The 19,199-nt window shown below is 46.1% G+C and overlaps 1 protein-coding gene across 10 annotated transcripts in view; it reads left to right on the forward strand.

Moving 5' to 3' along the window:
* The window catches only part of LOC100703507 (myosin IXB), a 53,132-nt gene that overhangs the window by 27,178 nt on the left and 6,755 nt on the right, over window positions 1-19,199 (forward strand). For 7 of the 10 annotated variants that reach the window (XR_002058307.2, XM_019351704.2, XM_019351705.2 and 4 more), the window contains exons 5-30: window positions 5,502-5,596; window positions 7,363-7,425; window positions 8,630-8,729; window positions 10,068-10,168; window positions 10,479-10,608; window positions 10,709-10,798; window positions 10,961-11,077; window positions 11,193-11,327; window positions 11,642-11,763; window positions 11,871-12,012; window positions 12,100-12,295; window positions 12,781-12,856; window positions 13,309-13,401; window positions 14,744-14,857; window positions 15,643-15,682; window positions 15,783-15,905; window positions 15,997-16,077; window positions 16,185-16,295; window positions 16,421-16,546; window positions 16,639-16,788; window positions 16,870-17,030; window positions 17,125-18,249; window positions 18,360-18,426; window positions 18,541-18,656; window positions 18,780-18,892; window positions 18,994-19,178. Coding sequence is in view for 9 of the 10 variants with exons in the window: in XM_019351704.2 (XP_019207249.1) it covers window positions 5,502-5,596; window positions 7,363-7,425; window positions 8,630-8,729; window positions 10,068-10,168; window positions 10,479-10,608; window positions 10,709-10,798; window positions 10,961-11,077; window positions 11,193-11,327; window positions 11,642-11,763; window positions 11,871-12,012; window positions 12,100-12,295; window positions 12,781-12,856; window positions 13,309-13,401; window positions 14,744-14,857; window positions 15,643-15,682; window positions 15,783-15,905; window positions 15,997-16,077; window positions 16,185-16,295; window positions 16,421-16,546; window positions 16,639-16,788; window positions 16,870-17,030; window positions 17,125-18,249; window positions 18,360-18,426; window positions 18,541-18,656; window positions 18,780-18,892; window positions 18,994-19,178 (3,972 nt within the window). In the remaining variant the exon portion in view is untranslated. The remainder of the gene's footprint in view (window positions 1-5,501; window positions 5,597-7,362; window positions 7,426-8,629; window positions 8,730-10,067; window positions 10,169-10,478; window positions 10,609-10,708; window positions 10,799-10,960; window positions 11,078-11,192; window positions 11,328-11,641; window positions 11,764-11,870; window positions 12,013-12,099; window positions 12,296-12,780; window positions 12,857-13,308; window positions 13,402-14,743; window positions 14,858-15,642; window positions 15,683-15,782; window positions 15,906-15,996; window positions 16,078-16,184; window positions 16,296-16,420; window positions 16,547-16,638; window positions 16,789-16,869; window positions 17,031-17,124; window positions 18,250-18,359; window positions 18,427-18,540; window positions 18,657-18,779; window positions 18,893-18,993; window positions 19,179-19,199) is intronic. The other 3 variants (XM_025902841.1, XM_019351702.2, XM_019351703.2) reach the window with 3 other exon arrangements.

The following is a 19,199-nucleotide window of genomic DNA, read 5'->3' on the forward strand; positions in this document are numbered from 1 at the left end:
ATCTGTGAACCCTAAAAACTTAAATCCTGGATCCAGGCCTCTGGCTCTGTGCAGATCTTTGCGTCTGCCTTCCAGGACTTTAGCTCTGTGATGGTGGAGCTGTCATGGATTTCAATATCGCCTTCTGCAAAGGGCTGATAGGTTTCTGTGCTCATCAGAGTCATTATACTCTTCAGAGGTTTGAGAACCTTAATTAGGTCCTCCAGTATCCTTGACATAGTTTCTGACATCATTGTGCATGAGACTCTCCTGCTGTTCTACATAGCGCTCCGGCCTGTCACGTGTTTGTGAACAGGCCATTCCAGCGTCTCCTGCTTGGTTTTCAGGGCATGGCTGGCTGCTGTGCTTCAGTGGACAAAAGCAAGCAGGAGCCTGTTTTACTGACACACACAATCTGACGCCCCAGTTCAGCTGCTGCATTGATTGCATTCGTTGTGTTGTTGTTTCATCTGTAATAATGGGGATGTGCTTCTGCCCTTCATTTCCGTTCCATCACCTTTTTTCAGTGCTTCAGAGAGACGCTAACGTGTGTGGCCGAGCCTGCAAAGCGACATGTTTCATCTCCCGCTCCGGTATTATGTAATAAACAGTTAGAAGTAGTTAGAAAACTTTCAGTGGTTCTGCAGGTTAAGGTTAGGGGTTACTCTAGTAAGAGCTCCACATGGTGTGGGGGACAATGTAAAAGTTCCTCATTGTGTCTCTTCTGAAGCGTCAGCTGGAGGGGATATTGTTACTTTATTGATACACTGAAATCCTGAATACTTTACAGCAGCTTTAGGCTGCATCCTTAGCTGTGAAACCTCCCATACTCCTGCTTTTGTTGTAGCTTTTAGCCCTGTCTGACTGTTTAAAAGCTGCAGGGAGTAGACGTTGTTCTTTCCTACCTGGCTCTCTCTTCCTTGCGCTGCCAGTAAACATACCGTGGCGATGTCTCCGTAGGTGACGTGCCGCCGATAGCATGAGCCCCACGTGTTGCACAGTGGTAGCACGCTCAGTTTATCCGCTGTCATCTTTGGAGAGCACAAAATGCTCCCGCATAGCAGACTGAAACGATGTTCCTGCTGATGCATCCTTTAACTCTGCGCCTCCTTCGTCGTCACCGCTTGTTTGCCGTTTCCACGACCGACTTGGCGGCTGCACTCGTCACTTAACCCTAGTTCAGACTAAACACACTTCACAAAGATCAGAATTGCTGACATTCTTGCAGTAAATAAAAATCAGAGAAAAAGTTGTGTGTGCCCGTTTCCTCCTCCATGGATTGTGCAGAATGACTCCTCGTGACCCCGCCGGTTGGTTCCTCTCGTGGTAACTGTTCCTGCTCGCAGATTCAGTATGCCTGTGCTTCTGCGTACGTGCCAGTATTTTTAGATCCTGTTCCTAAAATATAGACAATTGTGCAGTTTATTGTGAAACTTAAGTTGGGCACAGATGGTTTAGAGTTAAAAATGACTTTTAATGCCTTTTTACACCAGAGCAAAAATCCATCATTTAGCTTTTAAGTTGGTTCCTGTCAGTTTCTGATTTGCTTTCCAGGCTTTGCTAATAATAGGGATAATCTGTTACAATCAGCCTTTGCATACTGAAGCAATTACTTTTTTCCCTCGACCACGACTACCACCACCGCTTTATTACCGCCATGCATCCAGTGCGAGTTAGTCTCCACAGTAATTGATTTAGTGCTGTGTAGCTGCCAGGTGATAATTGCCCCCCTTTTTAAAAGCACAAGTTGCGATTTCTGTGTGCAATTGTTGTAATAATCAATAAATCTAATTAGAAAACCCCCCAAATTACTATTACAACTTTTCTCTGTCCAAACTGTCATCATTGTGTTTGTTCTGTCTAGAAAGATTACAGAAAATGGAAGTATTTGTTTCTGATGTCGACAGCGTTGTGATACTTGAAAGAATCCGTTTGTTGTCAGCGGTTCAGATGAGCTCGAAGGGTTTAAGTGTAGTCAGTGGGATATATTGGCAGCTTGAAGCAAAGCCAAGCATAGAGGAAGAACTGTGTAAAGATGTGGTTGGATTCAATCGCTGCCAGCATCATGTGATCTCTCCAAAGCATTTCTCACATTCATGTCAACAACAAACTGATTATTTTGTCTCTAAGCACCAATTGGCCTCGCCTCAGCGTTATGCCAACGATAATATAGATCCCTGCTGCTTGGTTTTCCAATTTAACCGGTAATAGATGAGTGTGTCTCAGGCTTTAAAAAAGCACGACAGATATACTTGTTAGTTTAAACTTACTGCTGCCAAACAAGTAAACATGTCCACCTAGCAGTTTGAGTCATTTCTGCATGAGTGACTGCCGTTGTCCACTGTGAATGTGGGAACTGGCAGTTGCTGTAGCGAGGTGTCGGTGTCAGGGCCTTGGCAGCGCCTGTGGAAACTTTAACTGAAGCTCTTTTGAACTGCAAAACCTGAAAGGATGCAGCGATGCTCCGGGACACATCTTCACTGATTACAAAGTTGTCTTAACTTTCAGTTTTGCCATCAGTATGCATGCTAAAACTATGCAAAAAATGGGGAAATACAACAACTTTCAGGGCAGCAAGTCCACAGAAACATCCAATCTTGTGCAAAATCAAACTTTCCCTCCACGCTGGGTTTTCTTTTCTTTTGGTTTCTTCATGTTTATGCAGGCTTTCACTACATCTCATGTTTAAGCTGTGTTTAAATTATATCATGTCACACTCGCTTGTTGAGACAAACTGCTCATAAACTGCACAGTGAAAGACACACCCCTAGTGTTCTTTGTAAGGGTGTGTGTGTGTGTGTGTGTGTGTGTGTGTGTGTGTGTGTGTGTGTGTGTGTGTGTGTGTGTGTGTGTGTGTGTGTGTGTGTGTGTGTGTGTGTGTGTGTGTGTGTGTGTGTGTGTGTGTGTGTGAGGGAGAGACGGAGAGAGGGAGGGACGAGCTTGTCTAAATAGGGATGTGAGTCTTCAGACTGGTAGGTCTGGCTCCAATAAAGTGGGAATGTACGGGGAGTGGGATACCAGTGAAACCGGCTCTCTGCAGGTCGAAATCAGTAAGAAATCTGCACCGTGCTTATGTTTCCCCGTAGGTCGCTCTCAGGTTTCTCACATCTCCACGATACTTTCAGATGTAACATTACTGTTTTTATTAGCTACACAGTATCACTGAAAAACCTGTGATGGCGCCGAAGTCTCGCCACTCAGTCAGTTCATCAGTGTTAACAGAAACTTCCCAGCTCACATCACAAATGAAAAAAAAATTCCAGGTGAAAAATCTTCTTTAATGGGAATTGTATAAAATGTTTTTCATTTTTGAGGGACGGTTTTAAAATTCCAGTATCTATGGAGCTGACTAACCTCCGTCCCTTTAAAGGTTTGGCTCTGTGAATATATACAGAAGTGTAGCTGAAGGTAACATAGGATAAAGTCCCTAAGATGTTTGATGTCCAGTCACTGACAGCAGATTTCGCAGCCTGTAGAAACCACATAATGTTTTTAAACGGTTCATATCAGGTGAATCGTTTCACCAATATTAAAGCTTGAATGTGAGAAGGGAAAAAAACACATTACAAACCCTCTGAGTGTTTTTGTAAATGGGCTTTTCTGTCTTTTCACATTTGGAGTTCATACTTTGGGTGTTGTCTGTGGGCTCATTTAAAATAAATGACGAAACAAACAGAAGCGGCCTGAAAGCTCTCTGTATGCAGCACGTGTGCTCACTGTAGATTGCCGAGGTCCCTTTCACCTAGTTGTGCCTTTTTTTCCACCTCTTTCTTTTTCTGCTTCTTTTACGAACTTGTTGAGTGCGAACCGTATTGTGTAAGAGTTCCTACTCGTCTTTCCATAGACAACGTGCAGCGAAACGGCTGCTATATTTCCTCATACCTGCTGCGCTTCAAACCAATCAGACGATCGGCTGAAGGGCATGTTTGAATACGAATGATGCTGCGACATGTTTAGAATTCCCTCCGTGCAGCAGCCTGGGTCCTGCACAGATTTCCCAGGGTTTGGTGCTGGACACCAAACACACAAACTGATATAGGGAATAGAAGAAACGGCATTTCACTCTGTAAAATGAAAACAATTTAAGCAAACAGAATAAAAAAACATTGCATGGTTGATCTGAGCAAGCATGCAGACAGCTTGGTTAAATTATGTGTGCAGAAAAAAGGTGAAAAACCTTGGTGAGTTGGTGAGTGGAGGCCCCGTCTGCGCAAGTTCAGAGCTGCAGACAGTTCTGGTCTCGCACGCACACGCACACACACACACACACACAAGCAGACACACACACACACACAAGCACACGCACAGACGCACAAGCACACACACAGACGCACACACACACAGACGCACACACACACAGACGCACACACACACAGACGCACACACACACAGACACACACACCTCAGATGAGCATCTTTCATCATCCATCAACAAGTAACAACTCTTCCCTCACTTCCTTCAAGGCAGTATTAAAATCACATTTTGAGATCTGTTTTTTTGCACTAAAACATGAAAATTGATCGAAGTCGTTCTTGCTTAAAGAACAAAAAGGAGCAGATGACCGTAAACGAACAGAGCTAAAGCACAAGGGGTGTAATTGTGCAGAAGAAAGGAAAATGGGTCAACGGTTCATCCTAAGGAATCTCAGGCAGGCGTGTGTGTGTGTGCGTGCGTGCGTGCGTGCGTGCGTGTGCGTGTGTGTGTGTGTGTGTGTGTGCGTGTGTGCATGGGCACTTGTAGTCTTTATTCCAATCATCCCCGACACCAGTGTGTCAAATTCACCCTGCAACCGCCTTAGAAAACTGAATGTACTTCCTATTTAACATGCAGTGAGTCAACTTCCCCTGTGGTGGCCTTGTTTTGTGTTTGTGTGTGACCATGTGAACATCTCATCATGAAGAGGGGGAAAAACGTGCTATTCTCGTAACGTATCTGTGCAACAAACAAGGCGCCTCAGTGAGGCTTGGTAAGCCTGGGGTCTTTGTGCCTCTGGCTGGGTTGCAATTGGCCTGAGACCTGGAGAGAAACGTTGGTGTGACAGCGCTGTACAGAGGGTCTGCCCCAGCCTCATTTATCATTACTGACCTATGCTTTCTCACACACATTGACCCTGAGGAGGTGCAAAGAGCTATTAAATGGGAGTAAGAAAAGGGCAAATTCAGATGAGTTGCAGATGCTCACCCCACTCACTCCCACCCGCTTCTACGGTTTCAGCTTCAAAACAAGGTTTAACCCCAGGACTGTGCAGCCTCTTTGTAGTTACTGAGGGTTGTTTTTGTTGACTTCAGTAAAGGTCCTGATTCCATTTATGGTTTGAAATTTAACACAGTTTAAAGAAAAGCTGCAGAGGTTTAAATGACTTTGGTAGCGGTGCGTGTTCTGATATCTTCTCCTGTACAGAAGTCCGACTGCAGTTTAATTCATTACTACTTATTATTTGACCAGAACGTTGGGCTAAATTGTTGATTGGTTAGATCAATGTGCTCTGTGTAGTTGACTTTAATCCTCTTCTCTCTTTCAGGCCTTTGGGAACGCTAAGACAGCCCACAACAACAACTCCAGCCGCTTTGGCAAATTCATCCAGGTTAATTATCTGGAGAGCGGCGTGGTCAGAGGGTAAGTAACACCAGGTTTGTGTGTCTGTGTGTGTGTGTGTGTGTGTGCGTGAGTGTGTGTGTGTTGGAGCCTTTTGAAAATTACTGGAGCAATCAAATGAGTGTTTCTATGTTTCTGTGTTTTGCTTTTCTTCTCTACAGCGCTGCGTCTTCCTCTTTACTTTTTTACCGCGTCACATGGTTCTTCCTATGTACACTGTGTGTGTATATGGACTGAAACTTTCAACCACTAGCATGTCCTTCCTTTTTCTCAGCAGCCAGACTCTGGTTAGGAGCTGCATCAAAGTCTGGTCAGCCGTGTCACTTCCTCATTTCCTCATCAAGGCAGAGGAACAGATGCTCAACGTGTTGTGTTTAGAAAAAGGCAACACGTCGAGTTTTAACTGCAGCGAACATTTAGTACAGTGTTCAGACTAATGACTGATATGGTCATATTTCTAAGATTAATTCTCCAGTTCTTAAAATAGACGGTGAATAAAACACGTTGATGCCTGTGCTGACAGATGCTCAGCTCCACACTAAGTGGGTATCCCCAGCCTGATTATCCCCTAATAGCACCAGCTCTCATTGCTCAGCCTCAGATGTTCTGTAATTCAATCCGAGGAGTCGATTTTAGCAGGCTGAGGCTTTTCTGTGATTTCCCCAAAGATAATGAAGTGCAGAAAATATCATATCTACTCAAAGCACACCGCCCAACATATTTCACCACCATTATTCTTTCTAGCGTAGCGACTTCCACTTCTAGGCGGTTAAGGACTCAGGAGGCCACCACAGCTCAGCTCTGTAGACTTAACAAAGGCTGTCTGTCCGTCTCCAGTGGAGTGGATCAACAAAGAGGAAGCTGCTGCTCGCCTCTGCTCTCCGAGCTGACTGACAGTCTGGATGTTTTTATGCTCTCTCCCTTTCTGAACCTTCTTCAGCTCATGTTCAGCAAACATCAGCTGTTCTCAGATCAGCTAATGAGTAGAGATTGTTATTGATACACCATCTGTTGTATTGTTTGGACACTCCTGCATGCCTGTGCATATTCACAGGCGTTGCAGAAGCCTCTAACAGGTTCAAGAGGGACTTACCTCAGTATCTGCGGGCAGCATAATCAGGATTCCCGTCAGACTATCTTGTTTGTTACAATAATAATGATAAACAGCATTTTGTGGGTGTTTTTGTGGTCATGATGGGCACAGCTGATTACACCCCGACGTCACAGAGCACGTAAATTAGCGTTTGAACTTTACGTTGTCTATCTGTAGTCGAAGCTGCAGGCCGGTTTCTCACGGCACTGCTCTATTCTTAGTGAGTCAGGAGGACTGGCGTCAGTGCTGTTTTTGCTTGGCTACTGAAAAACCAACTTTGACTTATAAAATCTGATTTAGCAAACTTTATGGCCTTGGCCTGGTGCAGCGGGTAAATAAAGCCGCGTATCTCACGACTGCAGTGAAAACACAGCCTCTCCCCTCCGTCTCCTTCTATACAGTCAAATGCATGAATCCTAAGCTGTCTGCGGTCGGTGTGTTGCTGTGTGCTGCATGTGTGATGACATACGTTGAACCATATCTGAGAGCTTTGTTCACTCTTTGATTGTTCTGACCATCTGCCCTCACTTCCCCTGCTCCTCCCCTCAGTCTTTATTAGCAGCCTAATACTTTCACAAGTGACCTGAGAGACACAGACACAGCCGAGTGACCTTTTTTAGATCAGATGATTCATCCTCGTTCTTCTGCTATTTCTCCTTCTTCCCCCCTCACTGAGTTTTTCTCCATCTTGCAGGGCAGTGGTGGAGAAGTACCTCCTGGAGAAGTCTCGTCTGGTCTCTAGGGAGAAGAATGAGAGGTGAGGATGGATGGGGTCTCGACCCTCATGAGGTCGTCTTATATACCCAGGCTCTGCAGTTATTGTGTGTTTATTTGCAGATAATAAACACTAAAAAGCAAGTTTTGACCAACAGTTAAGAATGATTCGTTGCTGCACAGTGAAAAGAAAAACTAACTTGTCGTCCTTTCCTGACTCCGGAGAGTCGATTTGACGCTTCCTCTCGTGTTACTCACTGCACTATTCCCTACCAACTAGACTGCTAGTTTGTTGCTGCTCGTGTGACTAATATACAAACAGTTATTTGTCTTTGGTAACTGAGAAATGCAGTCAGAGCGACGTAATCCTGCTTCATCATTTCGTTTTTCTCTGTGAGATATATCAGTGATGGATGAGTCAAAGGAAGAGGCCGGCTGTCACATCAATGAGAGCAACAGATAAACTTGATATTGACATCGGTAGTTCCTGCTGAATGCTGATCAATTAAAAAATGTTTGTGGCATTTTTCTCGGAAGATGATCTTTAAAAGAAACACAAGATTAAAAGATCTAAAAAGTGAGACTGGCGCTAGTTTATCCTTTGTGTGTAATATATCTGTACCACATGTAGGTGTGCATATCTCTGCCCTTAACAACACACTTTAAACTCAGAATCCTAAACTTTGGAGCTCAGCTGATGCTTTGTGTTTGTACATGTAGAAAAACCTACAGTAGCTGTTTTTAGGTGGGAAGACGGCTGTGTGCGCAGTAGCTTCCTGTTGAGGTTTTCCCAGCTAGTTTTGGAAAATCTGTTCACCTACCGCTGCCGATTACGTCACCTTACCCTCCACCCACTGCCGCCCGCTCCGTGTGCGCTGTTAATCACATAGCTTGCAGTTACAGTTGACGGTGCGTCGTCTAGTCAGGCGGTGAGTCTGCTGGGTGATGTTATTGTTTCTTAGTGATAAGTGTGGAAACTCATTACTCCGTGTGCTCATACAACAAAGCTACCTGCTCGCTGATAGCACAAGTGGAAAACTGCTGTAAACAGCACTGAGCTTCAGACGTTGCCTTCTTTCTGTTAGCCTTATAAAGTGTGTTGACTCAGTCACTAAAATGAGCCTTTATGGCCATAAACTTGTACATCTACTAATGAACAGCAATGGTATAAAAATGAAGGGAACTTTTTTCCCTCAGTAATAACTTGGTGTAAAGTTCATGTTTTTTTTTTTTTTCTCCTTTTCCAGGAACTATCACGTGTTTTACTACCTGCTGCTGGGCGCTTCAGAGGAAGAACGAAAGGAGTTTAAATTGCTGCCGCCTGAAGACTATTTCTACCTCAAGCAGGTACAGAGTCGCCCCGCTGCTCCGGCGCCACGGGGGGCTCAGTCGCCCTCCTCCAGCGACTCCCTGTGACAACAAAATCTGATAAATATGGACATGAACAACATTTATTTATTTAAAATATTTGTCTGGTGTTTTGGCCCCCAGCATGTGCTCGATCTGCAGCTGGGCTTCAGCTAAAATAACATTTAAAGCAGGTTTTATTTAGGAAGCTGCCTGCATCATTGTTTCATAGCATGCTCAAGTTTTGCTTTTGGTTTTTTCCCAGCAGTAATGGGAAAGTTTCTTAAGTATTAAGTAATCAGATTTGAGTTACACTTATCAGGACGGCTGATGAGCTCATTTATACCTAAAATGAAGCATTTTAAGATAAAGTCTGTCGTCTCTTTTGATAAATCAGGAATCAGCAAACTTTCCTATCTAAACTATTTTCTCCATATAATTTAAGTCTCCTGTTTTCGGCCCACCAAATAACTTTCCTGTTGATTTTTAACCTTTTAACCTGGTCATGGACGTAGCCTTTACAGCAGGGGTCGGCAACCCTGGGCACTCGTGCCACAGCTGGCACGCGAAGGGTTAACTGAAGGCACGACACGCAGTGAATGAATCTGAGAAGGTGCATTGAAAATAAATGGCCGGGCCAGCGGTACACATCGCAGATTAGCTCACATAGACACATTAGTTGTGCTGCTTCTTAATGACGGTATCTTAGCTAACGACCCCAACTACCAGATTCAACTTGTAATTGGCTAAAAATCACTCCGCCTACCGGTGACAGGGACGTTGCTAGCTGGCAGGTTTTTCAAGCGATGTTGAAATTTCCACATTAGACACTTCAAACGCCTCAGGAATCTGTCCGCTCAGCATCAGCGCCACGGAAATACACACAAATACAATACTGCACTATGCCAACATCTGCTAACACATATAGTTCTATAAAGTTGTTCTATATAGTGTGTAGCTGTTGATATAGAGCGTTGTTAAATTTATCGCTAATGCAGTGGTTGATATGGCACAGTGACTTCTGAGGAAATTTTAGACGGCACTCGTCATCAGAAAGGTTGCCGACCCCTGCACGACACTCACACTGTGAGTGACCTGATACATTCATGAATGCAGCCAAGCTTCTGAATAAACTGCAGGACACACTCCCAGCGTACTGCGTCCGTGTGTCCTGCATGTTAATGAGCCGCTCTTTGTTCTCTCACTTGTTGTTATTCCCCTCTCCTCCGCCTCCTTTTCACACGTCTCCGTCCTTCACCCGTCTGTCCGTTTTGCGCTTCACCTTTTTATTTCCATCTCCAAACATTCTCGATAACTGCCTCGTTCTTCTCCTCGCAGCAAAATTTTAAGATTGAAGATGAGGAAGATTTGCGTCACGATTTTGAACGGCTGCAGCAGGCGATGGAAATGGTCGGCTTCCTTCCCGCCACCAAGAAACAGTAAGTGAAGTGAAAGCCTCGCTGTTCCACACAGAAGCATTTTTGCCTTCAGTCCTGTAAACACGAGTTATTTTAGCCTGAGCTCTGAGTCACATTACCAGCCCCAGATTACAACAAAGATGCTTTTCAGAGCCTGGCAGTCTCTGCAGCTAATGAGCCAATCAACCAGTTTATTAGAGACGGCGTGCAGCTACTACAATGGCTCTATTCAGTTTACAACTCAAAGGGACGCTCGGGCTGAAGACAGCACCACACGTGTCTCATGTTTGTCTTCTTTCTAACGTGTGTCATTCTTATTATTGTGTCGCAGGATCTTTTCTGTGCTCTCCGCCATCCTGTACCTTGGCAACGTGACCTACACGAAGAAGGCAACGGGCCGAGATGAAGGCTTGGACGTGGGCCCACCAGAGGTCCTGGCAACCCTCTCTGACCTACTAAAGGTAACTTTAATGTGTGTTTGTGACTTTGTGCTTCAGTCTTTGTTCTGTTTTTTAGTTAGGTGTGTGCGACTGCCACTGTTAAACTGCTGATGTCACTCAGGTTAAAGAGGAGCTGCTGGTGGAGGCGCTGACTAAGAGGAAGACGGTGACGGTCAACGACAAGCTGATCCTCCCCTACAGACACTCTGAGGTAGGCTCCACAGCATCAGTCTCTCATTAGCGTCTACTTCCTCTTTATTTGTGCTTTGGATTTGTTCTTCCTGTTGGTGTGTTCTGGGTTTCTTTCTGCCCAACACGCCGCAAAGCTGCCTCTAACGCTCTATGCATCGCCCCCTCTTTTATCTCCTATCAGGCGATTACAGCACGAGACTCTATGGCCAAATCTCTGTACAGCGCCTTATTTGACTGGATTGTCCTGCGCATCAATCACGCACTGCTCAATAAGAAAGACATGGAGGAGTCTGTTCCAGTAAGAAGCACACACATCAGAAAGTGCAAAGACATGAAAAGTCCAGTTACGTCGCCTCCCTTCGTTCCCTTCGTGCTCGCGCTGGTGTTCACTTGGCGTTCTGATTGTTTTCCAGTGCTTATCCATCGGTGTCCTGGACATTTTTGGCTTCGAGGACTTTGAGACCAACAGTTTCGAGCAGTTCTGCATCAACTATGCAAATGAGCAGCTGCAGTATTACTTCAACCATCACATCTTCAATCTGGAGCAGGTGAGACGTGCAGTGAATGCTGCGCTGTTGGGAGGTTTGCCTTCGAGCGCCTCAAACGAACGAATCTCTGTTTATAATATCGAGCATGTGAAGGATTTCCTGATCTCCACGCAGGAGAACTGTTACGTGTGAGTTCGTGCTAATTTATAAATCAAGTTATTGTAATAATATTGAATTTTTTTTGTCAAACATAACTTTGCAGTCACATGATGGTGCAGTTTGTTTTCTTTTTGAGACTAAAAGTCCAGATATTTGGGTTAAACAAGCAGCGTTGACACGTTTAACCTCTTGATGCTCTGTCCTGTCACATCCAGGAGGAGTACCAAGCAGAGGGCATCACCTGGCACAACATCGACTACATAGACAACGTGGGCTGCATCCATCTCATCAGCAAGAAACCCACAGGCCTGCTCTACCTCCTGGATGAGGAGAGCAAGTAAGAAAAGTTTATTTTAATCGACGTTGTGTCCATTTATTCTGATTTTCTTTTTCCTTGATCTATGCTTCTCTCATCGTTCCTTCTTCTCTGTGCCTGTGACCCAGCTTTCCACATGCCACAGATGAGACATTATTAGCCAAATTCAAGCAGCAGCACCAGTGCAACAAATACTTTGTCCCCACGCCGGTCATGGAGCCCGCCTTCGTCATCCAGCACTTTGCTGGGAAAGTAAAATATCACATAAAGGTAGGGAGTGGAGAGAAAAGGACGATTGGACCTTGGTTTGAGTGTGAGGGTTTGTGTCTCACTCCCAACTGCCTCTCACCTCACCAGGATTTCCGGGAGAAGAACACAGACCACATGCGCCCGGACATTGTGGCGCTGCTGCGGAGCAGCGACAGAGCGTACGTGCGGCAGCTTATAGGCATGGACCCGGTGGCCATGTTTCGATGGGGCATCCTGAGAGCTACGATCAGGGGCCTCGCTGCTTTCAACGAGGCCGGTCGCACCTGGGCAGCAAAAACTGCAGGTGCATTATTAGTGTGAAGACTTCCTAAATGCCAGATAACTTTTGCTGTGTGCGTTAAATCCGATCAATGAGTAATTATTTAACATGATTAATCTTAACTGAGCTGAATCATCTGCAAAATAATCTGAATTCTGCAGATGAATGAATTGTTAAGCTGATAATTATAAAAGACTGCATTGGTTTCAGTGAAAGTAATCAGTCTGAGGACTTCATTTCACTCCTGCAGGGTCTCTGCTCTGTCATTCTGCACATAGAAGTAATGCAGACTGCAGAGCTGAGGTTAAAGTTTCTCTAAAACTGTTCCCACAAGTCTGTTTTGGTGCCTTGTTATTTCCATTAGCAGGATGAAATATACTGAACACACAAAAAAGAGGAAAAAGAGTCATGTGACTTTGATAACACCGTTTTCCTGCCAGAAACTTTGAAATCGAAACACTTTCCCAATGTTAATAATGATTTTTCTCTCTTTTTGTTTGGGGTGTCAGGTGTTATCCGTCCAGTCACCAGAACTCCTTTAGGAGAGCTTCAGCGGTCCAATACCTCAATAGAAAGAATGTACAAGTAAGTAACGTCCGTAATTCAACAGGAAACTATGAAACTCACCTTCTGGGTGTTGTGCTCGGGCTGGTTTTTAACTTTCAGGTTCTTCTGGAGGAAATCTCTGCCTCGCTGCGGACGTGGCCGTTAATAACGGTGTTACTTTGCATTGTCACGAAACGCAGACTGATTATTTTAAATGGGAACAACATAATGTTCACCCTTCATGACACACACACACACACACACACACACACACACACACACACACACCAGCTTCCTGTTGAAGGTGAAAGATCTGGACCTCCACATTGATCCTTTCTGCTTTGTAAGAAAGCTGCACTGGCACAAACGCATCTCTCACCAGTGCCACCAAAGATAAATCCTCCTTCACTTTATCTCCGTCACCCATATCCTCTCCACCTTTTGGTGACCCAAGTGTGTGCGGTTCTCTCCTCTCCGTTTCCCCTCCACAGACGAGCTTCTATGCTCGATTTCTACTTTGATCACTCAGAGGAGCGCCCTCTAGAGGCCTTTGAAGACATCTTTGCTAGCTTTGACAGTAAGAAGTAAGTGAATTTGTTTGGCCAGGTGAGAGACGTGAGACATGAGAGAGCACGAGGCCAAGCAGGAAGGAACTGTGTTTTGTTTTGCGCCGTTTTCTGAGTTTGTTCTCGTTTACTAACAAAACGATAATTCGAGCTGTCAGTTCAACAAAGCACTCGGATACGTTACGTGCTAAAATATCTGCGCCCTTAAATATGGAGTCAGCCCAGCACAGCAGCAGAACAGAGCTCAGCAGAGTCGTGCTTCATCTTCCCTTACTGTAATCCCTCCAGCTGCAATAATCCCTCCTCTTCCTCGTATTTATTATTCTTGCTATAGAGCGCAGGACAGTGTTTGTGCTGGTCCGCTCTGATTAGCCACCTGGATTACTTGCACGTGCCGGCAGCCCTGCTCACACAGACAAAGACGGCTGAGAGCTTTCAGAGACTGGAACAAAACCATAACAGATATTTTTGGTCTGCTGAGACCTCTGCCTCCTGCTTGCAGTTCTGAAATTATGTTTCAAAAACACCCTAACTTAATTCAGTTTTCACCAATATTCAATCGCCCGACGCTTTCCAGATCTGCAGCAGTGAGCTGCAGAGGTTATGTTTCACCGTGGCACATTAATTGCTGCCTGTTCCTTCACTGCCTGACCTCTTGTTCTCATGTCCAGTCATGGTAAGTACTGCAAAAGTAATGCATGGACTAGATCTGAGACACGGAAAAGCCCCGTATACCATTAACCTCACCGGCCTCTGTTAAAAGTGCCAGAGGACATCCAACAGCCACAAAGCCAGTAACAGTCGCAGCATGGAAACAGATGGGACATCAGCTCTGCATGTGAACTCACCACAGTGCCAGGCATAAGTGTGTGTGTGTGTGTGTGTGTGTGTGTGTGTGTGTGTGTGTGTGTGTGTGTGTGTGTGTGTGTGTGTGTGTGTGTGTGTGTGTGTGTGTGTGTGTGTGTGTGTGTGTGTGTGTGTGTGTGAGTCCAACCCTGTATCCCCCACCTCTTTCTCTGTGTTTTTTTTTTTTTTTTTTTGCTCTAATAAGGGATTTAGCTTCATGGTTGTGTGATCGTCTGTGTCTTGTGGTTTCCGTCTACATGAACACTAAAAGTTTTGTGGGTTATTCTTCAGAGTGTGAAAGCTGACGTTTCTCCTGAGTGTGTGTTTTTTGGTGGTTTGTTTTCCTCTCAGGTGTCCTAACAGAGATGTTTTGTCACACCCCGCTTGACATCTTTTGTTCTTTCCCCTCCTTCTTTGCCCCTTCTCGTTTTTTGTTTCCCCCCACCTCTCCTCTCCTGCTTCCCCTCCCTCCCCCCGTTTACGCTGATTGTGTGTGTGCGTGCGGTGTGATCAGAAACATGCATGCAGAGATCATCAGCTCCATTAAGAACTTGCAGCTGGATGGTGAGGACCCTCGCAAACTGCTGCAGTCCTGGGGTCGCCTCCGCTTCCCGCGACACGTCCTTCAGTGAGTCTGCAGACAGACCTGGCATCAGCTCCTGCTCAGATCAGTCCAGTCGGCTCAGGCAGACCATGCTCATATTAAACTTTATTTTATTTAAATTATTAAAGTAGATCACATGTGTTTGGAGCTGGAGTCGATATTTCCAGCAATGACTAGTTTCCGCGGTCACATTTAAAGCCAGTTTTCTACAGAAATGATTCCAGTCTGATGTGATTTGATCAAATAAAAAATATTTCATTATTGCATTTTCATATTGTTAGCTCTGGTGTGTAGGTGCTCAGGTTTCTTGAAGGCTGAAATGCCACGAATACTTTTGTTTTGCTGCTGCATGAATTTCCAGACTGTTGGCATGCAAGGTCCTTCAGAGCATCTTGTGAAGTAATGGCCCAGCAGCCTTGCAGCATGTTACATTTTACAGCAGAAGCAGCGGCGAGGATTTGAAATTTAGGGTTTTGTTTTTATGCAGTGATGAAAGAGAGAGTATGTCTGAGTACGAGCCTCTGCTGGGCTGATTGTTTAGAGTTACATCCCGTCTCCCGCAGCATACATCCTCTTCCTCTGTCTGTCGTCCTTCCCTCGTCACTCAACTTCTCATCAGCCTTGCTTCTCACGCTCGTCATTCATCCAATTCAGGTCCAAGCCTAATGTTCATCACTGACTGCGCATGAAGGAGTCACCCATCCATACTAACCCAGCCTTCACGTACATCATCCGCTTCCTCATTAAGTCGTCAGGCATTCGGCACTTCTGTCCCTCAGACTCAAAGTTTCTTTCTTCACTTTTTGCAGGAAAAACAAGGGCATCAAAATAAGGCAACCCATCCCAAAGGTAAACCCGAATAAAGTGTAAAGGCAGATAAACCTGAGATTCACGTTTAGTCATGAAGATTGCAAGCAAAGGAATTCATCTTCCATTTATTGCTCTGCAGAGTTTGCTGGATTCTCGATCTCTAAAGTTCATCGTGAGCCTGACGTTGCAGGATCGCACTACCAAGTCTCTGCTCCACCTGCACAAGAAGAAGAAGCCTCCCAGCATCAGTGCCCAGTTCCAGGTAACCTTACCTGTAACCTTATCTGCACATTCTGCTTGCAAACAATCGCCTCTGTGAAGGTTCGGCAAACGGCTGTTTTTGTTGTCCTCAGACTTCTCTGACCAAACTCTTAGAGACTCTAAACAGAGCCGAGCCTTTCTTCATTCGGTGTATCCGCTCCAATGCTGAGAAGGTAAGTCTGATTTCCCACTTTTCCACAGGTCTTTAATCTGTAATCTTTACATTATTACCACTGTGTAAATGATGATCGTGGGTATTTATGTGAAACTTTATGAGCAGAAGGAGATGCATCTGGATGAAGCCTTGGTGCTGCAGCAGCTGCGGTACACGGGTATGCTGGAGACCGTTCGCATCAGGAGGTCCGGCTACGGAGCCAAGTACACATTCCAGGTACTGCAAACGTGCATTCACTTGATGTTAATATTATGGTCTGCATCAGGGCACACGTGAAAAACAGAAGTGGAAACTGCTCCAACTGCTGTATTCATGTACTCTGTCCTTTTCTGTTCCTGCAGGAGTTCATGGAGCAGTTCAGAGTTTTGCTGCCAAAGAACGCCACTGCCTGCAAAGAGGACATCTCAGCGCTGCTTGAGAAGAAGATGGGCCTCGACCCGACCACATACCAGATAGGCAAAACAAAGGTACAGGCTGTTATACTCTTATAAACTTGGTCCTGCAGACACCATTAGCATCCGCATTCGTGATGCCACCCTGGTGTGTTTTATCCTTTCAGGTGTTCTTGAAGGAGCTCGAGCGACAGCAGCTGCAGGATGTGCTGCACAAGGATGTAATGCGCAAGATCATCTTCCTTCAGCGCTGGGTCAGAGCTCACCTGCAGAGGAAAGAGTTTCTAGAATTGAGGCAGGCGGCCGTCACGATCCAGGTAAACACAGACCCGATTCCAAACTCTGGGAGGTATTTTAAGAACGGTCCTGATTGTTTTTGCCGCCGTCCTCTCTTTCAGCGTTCATGGCGTCGGTACCGCAGAGAGGAGCAAAGACGGCGAGCGGCCACTCTGATCCAGGCGGTGTGGAGAGGCCACAGGCAGAGATCAGAGAACGCCAAGCAAAGAAGAGGTGCTACCAAAATCCAGGCCCTGGTCAGAGGACACTCTGCACGCAGAAGGTAGAAAACACTCTCGGCAGGGCTGCCCGTGTAATCTGCTGTGTGAGAGGTGACGTTGACAGTCTGGTGTCGTATTATCTGCTGTCTATTTCAGGTGCCATTCAATCCGTGAGGAGAAACGGAAGAAGGAGGAGGAGGAAGAAGAGGCTCGGAGGAGGGCCGCAGAAGAAGAGAGGAGGCGAAGGGAAGAGGAGGAAGAGGCAAGAAGAAAAGCAGAAGAAGAGGAGCAAAGACGAAGAATGGAAGAAGAAGAAGCAGCGAGGAGAAGGGCAGAAGAGGAGGAAGAGGCAGCCAGGAAAGCAAAGGAGCAGGAGCAAAGACTTGCAGAGGAACCTCAAACGAGAGAGGACTCGGATATAGAGCTGGTCACTGAGGAGATGCTGGATAAAAACCTCAATGCACAGGGGTTAGAGGAGGAGGAGCAGGGTGAAGATGTTAATAGAAGTTCAAATTCAGAGGAAGAACATGGCAAAGAGGAAGAGCTGGAGCGTGAGGAAATGCATTCGGAAGCCTGCGGTAACCAAGCTGAGGCTGGACCCCAGCTGGATGAGGAGGAGGAGGATCTGGAGAGACAAACACTAGAAGAGTCAGAGTCAAAAGCTGATCTGGCCTCTGATAGGCTCATCTCCAATGCACTTACACCCACATGTCCAGCTGAGGGCGAGGATAAAGAGGCTAGCACAACCTCCACACCTCCCAATGCTGAACAAAAGAGACCACAAACTTCGACTGTTATCAGGGGCCTGTCAACCAGGAGCCAGGAGAAGAGGGAGCAGAGGAGGCAAAGAGGGCTGGAACACAGCCGCAGAGAGTCCGAGCGAGTCGCCTCCTCTTCATCCACCATCAAGGATCCAACGACCACACCGAAGAGCAAAAACCAGGAGGCATCGAAGCTAAAGGAGCGCTCAGACAGCAAGGAGCTGGACCAGTACACCTTTGTGGCCTGGAAAGTGAAGGAAGACAAGGGAGCGAAGAAGGAGGCAAAAAGTTCTCCTCCATCAGCCGGTCCCGTCCGTCCGTCTTCATTACCTCTGGCGCCCACCGACTCTTTGCCGGAGAGAAATGGCCTCAGCGAGAATGTCGGCGCAGTAAATCTGCAGCGTCGGTCTGGGGCGATAAAGGAGAAGCCAGAAAAGTGGAAGGGGAGGAGGAGTAACGGGGAGCTCTCTGAGAACATCAGCCTTTCTCCACCTCAAAGCAGAGAACAGACCAAAAAGCTGTACGTCTTCTGTCGCCCTCGGTCTGCTGGCTGAAGCTACTTTACAACATTTAGTTAGTTCAGTTCAGCTTTTCTTTCATTGACGACTTCCTCTTCTGTCTCCGTTTCAGGAATGAAACGTCCTCATCGATCGACAGCTTGTCTCCGGGCTCTGATGCCAGCGCTTCCATCAAAGAGGTATTTTCAGTTGATTCAATGTAAAGTAACCGTTATAGAGAAACGTTCGTCAGTTTGTGAAAACATCTGCACTCCTGATGTTGTGTAAGTAACTCGATATTCTCTGCTGAACAGCTTTCCCCGACTGACAGCTCTGGTGATGTTTCAAAGGGAGGCTCCATGAGAAAGAGACAGCAGGAGGCTGCTGGGTACCAGGATTCAGCCCACTCAGTCACATCCACACCTGACAGGTACCACACAGCTGCTGATGGAGTGTAAACACAAACGAATGTCAGGCGCAGTTTGATGTGTCTGTGACGTGAAGATTCAAAGTGTGTGGTCATTCTTATGTGTTTTGCTTCTGTGGATCGTAGGCCCAGCGGTTTCTTCAGCAAAATCTTTAAAAAAGGCAAAGATGCCCAGACTCCAGACAACGGAGAGCTGACCTTCGCTCAGACTCTCAACGAGAAGCCGACGGCATGGGAAGGTAAATCGTACCAGAGGAATAACTGAAGCTTCTTTGCTCACCTGCTGTAGTTTCTGGCCTTAACGACTCGTACCGTGCGGGATGGCCGTTCTCTCTTTCAGCCCCGATATCCGGACACGCGCCCCGATCTCAATCCGGTGACCGCGGCAGTAAAGCTATAGGCAGAAATCCCAGCATTAAAATCAGCCGAGCCACACGAGTCTCTGAACAGTGGAACGCCTCGCTGGATCGAGAAATCACCAACGCCAACGAGCTGCGGCACCTCGACGAGTTTCTGGGCAACCAGGTAAGCGAAAGGCGACAAGAT

The sequence above is a fragment of the Oreochromis niloticus genome, linkage group LG23 (genome assembly GCF_001858045.2).
Source record: "Oreochromis niloticus isolate F11D_XX linkage group LG23, O_niloticus_UMD_NMBU, whole genome shotgun sequence".
In the NCBI taxonomy this organism is placed as follows: Eukaryota; Metazoa; Chordata; class Actinopteri; order Cichliformes; family Cichlidae; genus Oreochromis; species Oreochromis niloticus.